The sequence below is a fragment of the Oncorhynchus masou genome, chromosome 24, assembly GCF_036934945.1.
Source record: "Oncorhynchus masou masou isolate Uvic2021 chromosome 24, UVic_Omas_1.1, whole genome shotgun sequence".
In the NCBI taxonomy this organism is placed as follows: domain Eukaryota; kingdom Metazoa; phylum Chordata; class Actinopteri; order Salmoniformes; family Salmonidae; genus Oncorhynchus; species Oncorhynchus masou.
The window spans coordinates 72984490-72995739 of record NC_088235.1 but is presented as its reverse complement, the minus strand read 5'-3'; the positions used below and the strand labels follow the sequence as shown (position 1 = coordinate 72995739).

The following is an 11250-nucleotide window of genomic DNA, read 5'->3' as shown; positions in this document are numbered from 1 at the left end:
TAAAGATTTGTGCTTTAATATACTAAATTGCATCTACCTATAATATACAAACATTCACAATATTTTGTACAATCACTTTGTGCTTTTCTCCCATTTGTTCAGGGAGTTTACTGTAACACGTTTACATAAATGGTCTATATTTCTTCCCATGATACAGCATAAAAATAAATTCAGCAACACCATTATAGATTCTAACTCTATAATTTACTAATTTACATAGAAAATAATTATATTAAGACATTGTCAGCATTATTGCAAATCTAGCAATTCAATAAAAAAACGAAAATACACATGGTGGGAAGTTACACATAAAAGCGTGCTACTATGCGATACATAAAGATTTGGCAAAGTATGTTTCACATTGTCATCATTAGGTTATAATCCATAATTTTTTTAACACATTTATTCAATATTTTCTGTTTTTATCCCATTTCACAAAGTATTTCGATGTGTCTCAGTTGACATTACATGATTTAAATATTTCACATCTGCCCAAGATACATCAAACACTAATAAAACCGTTACAACTGAACACTCAATTATACAGTATATGTTTTGCTTTCTAAAACGCACACGTTCATGAAATAAACATTGTAAACATGGCTGACATGACGGCTACAAGATTATATTAGCTGAAGGGGAAGGAGGGAAAAGGTTGTGCTCTTCAATGAACATCTATATTCTAGAACGTTATAGTCCCTCAGAATGTCAGAACACCCTGAACTTGGCATTGGCTTTAGTGTTGGTGGTGCAAGACGTATTGGCCATCTTGTTGTTTTATCAGTGTTATTACTCCCTTCATATGGTTGAGAATGAAAAATCAACGGGGCAGATTACGTTCGCTTGTCTTAGCTTTAGTGCTTGTGAAACGTTAGTAGGACGGTCAAGAGCACGAGACAAAATGACTCGGAACTTCTGCAGCTATCAAGGCTTATCTCCTCACCCGTGTAAACTCGTAACGTGAACAGCTGTGTGTGTTTCTTTGTGCGGTGGTGAAGCCACTTTTGTTTGGAGGAGGAGAGAGGCAGTGCTGTGCTTACCTGTATAACCCTGCTTAAGGTTCTCTGACCTCTGAACCAGCTGGAGGTCAAAGCTATTGGGGTGAAACAGATATGTAATGTTAAAGTAATAGTAGTAGTAGTAGTTCTTGGGAGCTTGCAGTCATGAAATATATTGTATGGAGAGCTACCTTTGGAAAGAGGTTGGTGGAACTTGTAATAGATTAATGACAGAGAATAGGAAAAGACTAGTAGTGGAATGGCAAGTGTATTAGGGGAGAACTGGGTGACCAAATCAGTATTACCTATTTCACACTATAGGGCCGGCTCGAAACCGCACTGTTCTGAACATTTTCTTTTCACATTGTCCTTTGCAGCACGGTTCCAGCAACTACGGTGGATGGGTATCCAGGCCAGCCCAGCACGGCTCGGCATGGCTTGACTCGGCCCTATAAGTGTGAGTCAGGCACAGGTGCACTTCTGAGGTAACTGGGGGGGCTTGTCGGTGAGCCTTGTGGTCTTAACGCTGGGGGCCATAGGCGGCTCCACGTCCACTCGTTCGGACATCTTGACGCAGATGATGTCGACCAGCCGCTCAAACACCTGGCGGACATTAATGTTCTCCTTGGCGCTGGCCTCGTAGTACTCGAACCCTGCAGACAGACAGGATGAGTACATACGGCATGGTGAGTACATAGCTCTGGTCCAGGGCGTTAGTGCGTGTTCCTCTACCAAGTTAGTAGAAGATGACTGAATGAAACACCTAGCGGGGAATAGCTTGCCTTCACAATATGGGGTGCAAAGCACATACATGACACATTATAGACATTAAATGTGTAGACTGGTTTGCAAACCAACTCTTGACAAGACTAGAGCACTGCTAATAACATCTATAGGAAGAACAGATGCGGATTTGCTTATACAGCCCCTGGGGATAAGACTTAACAGGGTTTTACCAACTTGACTAGAGTAGACGCCATTTTTTCACCACCTCAATGCGTCAGTGTGGTTTTAATTCAAATCTCATGCGAAACAGGAAAACGTGGCTAACCCACCCACAGGCATGCCAGAAACTACAGAAGCTGGATGACAGTATGGTAGTTCAGAGTGCAATTTAAGGCAATTAACACCACCAATTAACTCACCTAATTGGTCAGCCAAGTGCTTGCCCTTCTCTGCGGGCACTACCCTCTCCTCGTCCATGTCACACTTGTTACCCACCATGATGACCTGAGCGTTATCCCACGAGTAGGTTTTTATCTGGGTAGCCCTGAAACACACACACAGGCTCACACACACACACAGGCTCACACACACACACACAGGCTCACACACACACACACAGGCTCAAACACACACAGGCTCAAACACACAGGCTCACACACACACAGGCTCACACACACACAGGCTCAAACACACACAGGCTCAAACACACACACAGGCTCACACACACACAGGCTCACACACACACAGGCTCACACACACACAGGCTCACACACACACAGGCTCACACACACACAGGCTCACACACACACACACACACACAGGCTCACACACACACAGGCTCACACACACACACACACACACACACACACACACACACACACACACACGGTTTCTCCAATCAGGGTCTTTTCACTAGTGGTGAGTAATGAAAGCAGGCGATCAGCAAAGGAAGCCATTTTCAAGTATTGAGCTGCAGCCCTGGTGTCTCAGACCACTCACCAGTCCTGTACAGCGTTGAAGGACTCTTCGTTGCAGATGTCGTACATGAGGATGAAGCCCATGGCTCCACGGTAGTAGGCGGTGGTGATAGTCCTGTACCTCTCCTGTCCTGCTGTATCCTAGGGGACAGGCATACGTATGTATTATTACTACAGTTCATATATCATATGATAGAAGAACGTTTTCCCTGAGTCGTGTACACTAGGAACCAAACAGAAGCAAACAGGCTGAAACAGGGTGTGGACCCTGTGCTATGTTAAAGAACCACTGTCTACAAGAGAAAATTGCATGTTAGAAATAAGCCAGCTGCTAACACAAATGCCCGGTTCCATAGCATATTATGTTATACAGGTAACTGCCAAAATAAACAAACAGATGTAAAGTGTCTTAATCGGGTGTTGGGCCACCATGCGCCAGTGGCTTCAATACACCTTGGCATACAATCTACAAGTGTAGATTCTTCCACAAGAAATTCCATCATTTGGTGTTTTGTTGGTGGTGATGGAAAACGCTGTCTCAGGCGCCGCTCCAGAATCTCCCATAAGTGTTTAATTGGGTTGAGATCTGGTGACTAAAACGGCCGTGGCGTATGGTTTACATCGTTTTCATGCTCATCAAACCTTTCAGTGACCACTTGTGCCCAGCATTTTTATACATGACTCTAAGCATGATGCAATGTTAATTTCTTAATTAACTCAGGAAGCAACTGCTTTCAATATACTTTGTATCCCTCATTTACTCAAGTGTTTCCATTATTTTGGTAGTTACCTTTACATTTCCTGTGTATATGAAAGGCACAGATACGGCCATTAACATCATTGTTTGCATCGGGAGACAGATCTCTGACAGAAACACTGATTGTGGCTACGGGAGATAAAGACATCTTAGCAGGAGTTGTGGAAAAAGGGAGGCTTGGATGGAAAGTGACGGCAATATGCTTATCTCGTATCTTCCAAATCTAGGCTTACAGTATACATATCTGCGAGGAACTGTTGCCTGGGCAAAATCACATGACACACAATACATCTGTGAAATACCAGGAGAACGACTGGGACTTTGAAAATTATAGATCAAGCCTTTCTCCCCTCAACCAATCAGTGGAGACTGGTGGGAGGAGCTATATGAGGATGCGCTCATTGTAATGACTGGAATGGAATCAATGGAACAAAATTAAACACAACAAACATATGGAAACCACATGGGTGACTCTCTACCATGAATTCCATTTCAGCCATTTCAATGAGCCCATCATTCTATAGCTCCTCCCACTAGCCTCCACTGCAACCAATGGCACATGTGAAATGTGTGGAAGTTGCGATTTCACACTGACAATTACTACAGAAGTTTGAGCTCTCGGCCTGCCACTTATCATTTAATTAAAGAGCAGAGTACATGTGGTCGGCCTGCTAACGAAGGGGGGGGGGGGGGGGGTGTATCAAGCATCTCAGAGTAGGAGTGCTGTTCTTGGATCATCTGCCCTCTTGTACATGTAATCTATAAATAATGGGGCCAATGTGTGACATTGGGATGAACATTTCAAAATGGTTTGAAACAAAAATAAAAATGATTATCATGATGCTCCACAAGTGTACGTAGAGGAATAAAAGTAAATATATGCAAATTCACCCATAACTCCACTTATAGCCCGGGATCCTTTAAGCAGGGTTCATACAGGCATTGGCAAGTCAAATTCAAGGACTTTAATGGACTTTTTCAAGCATGTAAATGTCATTTTCAAGAACCTCAGTGTTATACAATTGTATAATTTATATAATTGTACATATAGGGCCTAATATAGAACCCCACCTCCCCCCAAAAAGCATGGAAAAAGTGTAAAATAAATAAATAAGTAAAGTAGGCCACTTTATGAATAAAAAAAAATGGCCTTGCCAATGCATTGATATTTCAAATTATTATTACATTCTAAAATATGTGAGAATAATGTGGACATTGCCTGAAATAGATTGGATGCATGCCGATTTTTCTGCAGCCTACGTGGCCGATGCAAGCACACGTAATAAATCCATGAATAGCGGTAGCATTAATCTCACCATTTGAATCTCACCATTGCTGTTTTCATGATGACAAAGTAACCAGAAAACAGGTTATTTTTTAATGGAAAAATGTGCATGGAAAGCCAAATTGAAGCCAACGTCAGATGTAGTTGAACCTCATAATTACCACGCATGGTTTTACCGCAACAGAGTTACACCGTAACAGAGTTACACTGCCATAAATGCAAGGAAAAGAAAAGTAATGTATTATGTCACACGATTTTGGACAGCTCTGTCAAGACACCAACGATTACAAAGGGTTAAACATAGGTTTAAAAAAATAAAAAGAGACTTATAATAGAATAAAACTTTATTGTCCATCCAGGATGGACATTTTTCTTTGGCATCAACTTCCGTTAAATGAATCACACACACATACATTCTCACATCGTACACATTTAAATCAGTAAGTCCGTCATGTTGCGTCCACTAACAACATAGAGGACATTAATACGTTCACTCAGAAACGACCACTGTTCCAACTGCACTAGATAGATAAGTACATATACCGATACAATTTACTTTGCATTTAGTTGTCCAACAGCACAAGGAACTAATTCATGTTTGAACACGTTCTTCTTGGCCATGGGCATTCTGAAGTGCCGGCCAGAGGGAAGCCTCTCAAACTGAGGGCGTAGAGGGTTGGAGGGGTAGCCAACGACAGCCAGCTCCTTCTTTTTGGTTGCCTTGTGAAACAGAATGGTGTTGGAGGGTTGTGTCTCTCTATCTTTGGTGTGAGTGTGTTTTCAGCTTGTCGTAGGACCTACAGTGCAAGTTTGTGTATAGGCATGACGAGAGAACTCTATAACAAAATCTGTAGCAAGCTGTCCTGATTAGGAAACGCTCACTAGTTATAGAAAGACCCACATACGGCCTCTGATGCTTCTGATCAATTGACATCATTTGTGTCCTGGCTATTTAACTGTAAGGGAAGGAGAGGTTTGAATGTTTAAGTGGGTGATATTTAGCCAATAGGCTGGTTCCAGATCTGTTTGTGATATATAGCCAACTCCTATGGTCATACAACCAACACAACAAAATACAGACCTGGGACCAGGTTACCACACAAACATCTCCCTAATCATAATAAAGCCACTCAAAGACTCAATCTAACCCATATATTGATCCCAAAGACATCCACTAATATCCCCTCATCTAAAGTGACTTTCAGAGGAGTCAATTTCTTATAGTCCCAACGGGAGCTTCCATTTTCCCAAATGTAACTATTTCAGAATGGAATTGGCTGTGGGGTTTCTTCCCATCTAAATATGGAAAGCTTGTTTTGCACGGATGCTGATTTGTTGCCATTTCACTGCCTCTCTGTTCATTCGTGTGGCAAATGCACATAAGCAGAAACATGTAGGAAACAGCCCAGCACTTTGTCCTCATGTAATTAATGGGGATTTCACATACAGTTCCTTCGGAAAGGATTCAGATGCCTTGACTTTTTCCACATTTTGCTACGTTACGTCCTTCTGAAATGTATGAAATAAAAAAAAATCCTTAGCAATCTACACACAATTACCCCATAATGACAAAGCGAAAACAGGTTGAGAAATATTTACAAATTTATTTAAAAAATATATATACATAAAAATCTTATTGACATGAGTATTCAGACCCTTTGCTATGAGACTAAATTGAGCTTAGGTGCACCCTGTTTCCATTGTTTCTACAACTTGGAGTCCACCTGTAGTAAATTCAATTGATTGGACATGATTTGGAAAAGCAGTCACCTGTCTTATATAAGGTCCCAGTTGACGGTGCATGTCAGTGCAAAAACCAAGCCATGAGGTCGAAGGAATTGCCCATAGAGTTCAGAGGCTTCTGGGGAAGGGTACCAAAACATTTCTGGGGCATTGAAGGTCCCCAAGAACACAGTGGCCTCCATCATTCTTAAATAGAAGATGTTTGGAACCACAAAGACTCTTCCAAGAGCTGACTGCACGGCCAAACTGAGCAATCGGGTGAGGACGGCCTTGGTCAGGGAGGTGACTCTGAAAAAGCTCTAGTTCCTCTGTGGAGATGGGAGAAACTTCCAGAAGGACAACCATCTCTGCAGCACTCCACCAATCAGGCCTTTATGGTAGAGTGGCCAGACGTATGCCATTCCTCAGTAAAAGGCACATGACAGCCAACTTGGAGTTTGCCAAAAGGTACCTAAAGACTCTCCAACCATGAGAAACAAGATTCTCTGGTCTGATGAAACCAAGATTGAACTCTTTGGCCTGAATGCCAAACGTCACATCTGGAGGAAACCTGGCACCATCCCTACAGTGAAGCATGGTGGTGGCAGCATCATGATGTGGGGGTGTTTTTCAGCTGCAGGGACTGGGAGATTATTCAGGGTCGAGGCAAAGATGAATGGAGCAAAGTACAGAGAGATCCTCAGGACCACAGACTGGGGCGAACGTTCACCTTCCAACAGGACAACGACCCTAAGCACACAGCCAAGACAATGCAGAAGTAGCTTCGGGACACGTCTCTGAATGTCCTTGAGTGGCCCAGCCAGAGCCCGGACTTGTATCTGATCGAACATCTCTGGAGAGACCTGAAAATAGCTGTGCAGCAACGCTCCCCATTCAACCTGACAGCGCTTGAGAGGATCAGCAGAGAAGAATGGGAGAAACTCCCCAAATAATGGTGTGCCAAGCTTGTAGCGTCATACCCAAGAAGACTGTAATTGCTGCCAAAGGTGCTTCAACAAAGTACAGAGTAAAGATTCTGAATACTTATGTAAATTTGATATTTCGATTGTTGTTTTTTCATACATTTGCAAACATTTCTAAAAACCTGTTTTTGCTTTGTCATTATGGGGTATTGTGTGTGTGTAAGAAAAAGTAAAGTCAACTTTCCGAAGGCACTGAACATAGACACATGCTCCGATGCTCCGCTTCCGCCTGTGACCAATCACAATGGTTGCACACTAAAAGGTGTCCGCATACTCGATTCGGTTTACTCCTAGCAGAACTCGGCGAGGCGAAGTGAATGTCTGAGAAAAAAACAGCAATATTACAGTTTGTCCCTCTTGAGATGCCATAGCAACAAATAGTCAATATACACTTCCTCAAAATATTCTGAATTAATCTAAGATAAATAAAGAAATCTGTAATAAAATGTGATTTTTTTGAAGAGCAGGTCTTAGTCGTAAAACTTTTCATAGAACTAAGATATTTGGTGTAGTATTTCTCAAGTGGAAAAACATTGAATGACAACTAACTCTTAATTGAAGAATCCCTACTGTTGACCAATCACCGACAAAGGGCTACCGAACTTCGATTAGCCTCAAGAAAAAAATGTGTGCACTCGAACAGCTGAAAAAAACCCTGCAGAACGCTGCCGAAAACCAAAACGTCACAACATATGAGCGAACTGACTGGGAAGCAAGCATACGGTAAGCTTAACAACAACACATTTACCCCTGAGAAAGTAAAAAAACTTGCAGCAGGCCGCATCCCACTTCGCAGTCACACATTTGCCTGGATGTGTGGCCACCTTCCACCAGACCTGGGTTCAAAATACTATTTGAAATCTTTCAAATACTTTGACCGTTTGCTCTAGACTGCCTGGAGTGCCAGATGGGTGGGGCTTGCAGTTTTGGACAATTCTATTGGTTCATTAAACCATCTTTAGTGGAGCTCGCGATCTGCCATCACAAACAAGTGCTATTACTGTAGCTTTTTCGCTAGATTGTTGTTGCTGCTGCAAACATCAATAGCGCAGCAGCTGTTTTGAGTGCACAGTGTGAGTGCACCGCCTTCTACTTTTACACCTCCAGCCAGGCATTTAAAGCCGGGATCAATCTGTGCTGATTACCACTCTCTGCTTATCACAAATTGCAGTTTACTCTGGCAGTGTTGTCTGCCGAGACCCCCACTTCTGTACCCCCCATCAGTCCCTGTGTACCCTCCGTGGGTTCTACCCGCTCACCCGAAGGGGCCACTATAATTGCCTGCAGGATCTCGTTGTTGGGGAGCAGTGTGAAGAGCTGCTGCCATGACAACCATCATCGCCTGATGATGCAAGCTCACCAGAAGCTTCTGTTGCCTCTTTTTTTTCTTCTCCCTGGGCCTGCAGGAGAAAGATTGTTCGAGTCTGAAGCATTACTATTGAGACATCCGACAGGCAGGAAGGATGTGTGTTCGATTGATTCCTCTGTGTGTCTGTGTGCGAGTGGGTACGTGTGCGTTGCGGATGACTGTCGGCTTATTTCATTTATCTATAGTACAGTAGTGACATCGTCATGGCTGTAGACAGTCACAAGGACTGGGTTTCGACTGTGAACGTGGCGCTCGGGCCAAAGAAACACGCTAAGTGGATCAACAAAGCGTACCCTGGAAAAGGACAAAATATAATCATTATGCACATAACGACATGTTTACGTATCCTGTATGTATTGGCGCATAATGAATATAGTCCTTATGCACAGGACACTCAAGCACTGTATCTTGAGCAGTGGACTTTCAGCATGTAACTACAGCTTATGTAGACTGACAGTATACAGTAGACCTGGGTTGAATGGGATCATTACCTCCTGTGCGGTCTTATCAAGCCCACTGACTGTCTACAAAACAGGTGACAAACAAACGACAGCTTGAACGACACCTGTGTCGTCACCACATGGCACATTCATAGTGGCGTAGATATAGAACGGAATAGCAATAGAATATCTTCAAATTCCATACGGTGAGAATGTATAGCGTGATCTGTTTGTGCTGTAACGTCAACTCCTTGTCACTCATTGTTATGTTTGGCAGGACAAGGAGAGGCGTGATGGCACAAACAGCATGGCACCCAGGCTAGAGAATAGATTGGGTCGAATGGCACAGATGCAACTGCAACGACTCACCCATATCTGGAGCTTGACCCTCTTTTCGTTCCTGTAGACGGTCTTGACCTTGAAGTCGATGCCCACTGTGCTGACGAAAGAGTTGCTGAATGAGTCGTCGGCGTAGCGGAACAGAAAGCTGGTCTTGCCCACGCTGCTGTTGCCAATGATGAGGAGCTTGAACATGTAGTCAAAGTTCTGGTCGGAGCCATCTCTCTGCCCAAAGCGCTGGTCTGCCTTCGCCATCTGTGGAGCATTGGAGCATTGATCATGTGTGCAGACAGATGGGTGGATGAGTCAAAAGGGGTTGGAGAGAAGTGTTCACTCAAGAATGAATGCCTTTGCAGAGGAAACCATGGTGAGGAAACCATGGTTTCAGGACTATTAAGGTCGGGCTATAATCTCCACATTTCTACCATCTTGATTATCTGTTGGGGCATCTTCTCGAACAGATTTCTCAGAAATATCATGACATGGGGAAAAATTAATGTTGCATTGTACCTTTTATTATGATAGCATATATATTATATAATGAATAAAAAGGGGGTTTAATATGCAATACTATTAACTGGATATATTAGTTGAATTTGTCAGACAGTGATGTCTAGACATGTGCTAGTGCATTTTTCATGTGTTAGTCGACTATGCATGTAGGCAATGGTTTAAACCGCAGGTGTGGCCCGTTATTCAAAACACACACAGGCTATTCAAAACGCACGACTAAAGCTATAACTAAGTGCAACCTTTATGAGAGGACATCTTCATTCAGAGAACGCATAGACATCCATGTGTGTATACAGTAGGATTGTGAAACCATCATCGAACTGCTGCCATCGTTACGATTAAGGCACAGGTGCAAATACATAGTCTAATTCGACATTTGTCTTTGGTCATATGGTACTGCTGTCAGACTACGATCCATAGTTATTGCTGTAATTCTAAAAGTATAAGGATAACCGGTAAAATACCAAGACATTAAATGTGTCTTACCTCTAAATCTTCTCTGGGTCGTTGTTTTCTCTCCGTTCTCCTTTCGTTGGCTCCGCGACTGAACTGCGCTGAACGCACCTGACAAGCCAAGTCGTTGGCAAAACACTTCTTGATTATCTATATGAAATCGGCTTCTGTCCTGATCTGTAAGTTTATCCAATCATGTGATGGGGGTCGAATCATTTGGAGCTAATTCCTGATGTTTTTACATTATTTTATGTTCAACAATGACAATTCAACATTTTTTTTATATTTTCCCTCAAACTTGGAGGGTGGGGGCAAACAAATCCACCGCCAGTGGAGAACCCTGCTCGACACTACACAGCCAGAACCATCTTCCGTAGTCATTCTGCAGCGGGAGGACAATTAGCATTAGTGTCGGTACCTCCTTATGTAAAGAAAAAGTCGTCGTAAAGATAAACTCCTGTGAATGGAACGGAGCAAATGTGTAGACCGGCACTCCTCTGTAGGAACAGACGCCTATCAGACCACTGAACGGAATTACAGGAAATAGCACGGTTTTGATTATATTAGCCTACATGACTCATCCATGAAATAGGCAGGCTACCAGTCAAAATATAGCTATACATTTATACTGGTCTGAGTTGCAGTAAATGACTTCACAATGTTGTTCACGTTGATTGTGCAAAGTACA

General features: G+C 42.9%; 1 protein-coding gene across 2 annotated transcripts; it reads right to left on the bottom strand.

The window, feature by feature from the left end:
* LOC135512594 (ras-related protein Rab-3B-like) lies at positions 1 to 11075 on the bottom strand. 2 transcript variants are annotated; one of them, XR_010451437.1, is made up of 6 exons: positions 10596 to 11075; positions 9627 to 9851; positions 2724 to 2842; positions 2144 to 2268; positions 1304 to 1651; positions 1 to 1093 (listed from the first exon to the last, which is right to left on the bottom strand). XR_010451437.1 is itself a non-coding variant. In XM_064934784.1 (5 exons), the coding sequence occupies exons 2-5, from the start codon at positions 9849 to 9851 to the stop codon at positions 1461 to 1463; spliced, it is 660 nt and encodes a 219-aa protein (XP_064790856.1). In that variant the 5' UTR covers positions 10596 to 11075; the 3' UTR covers positions 1 to 1460. The 2 variants fall into 2 exon arrangements, 1 of the variants encoding a protein (XP_064790856.1); XM_064934784.1 differs by having other exon boundaries at positions 1 to 1651.
* Positions 11076 to 11250: the final 175 nt, after the last annotated feature.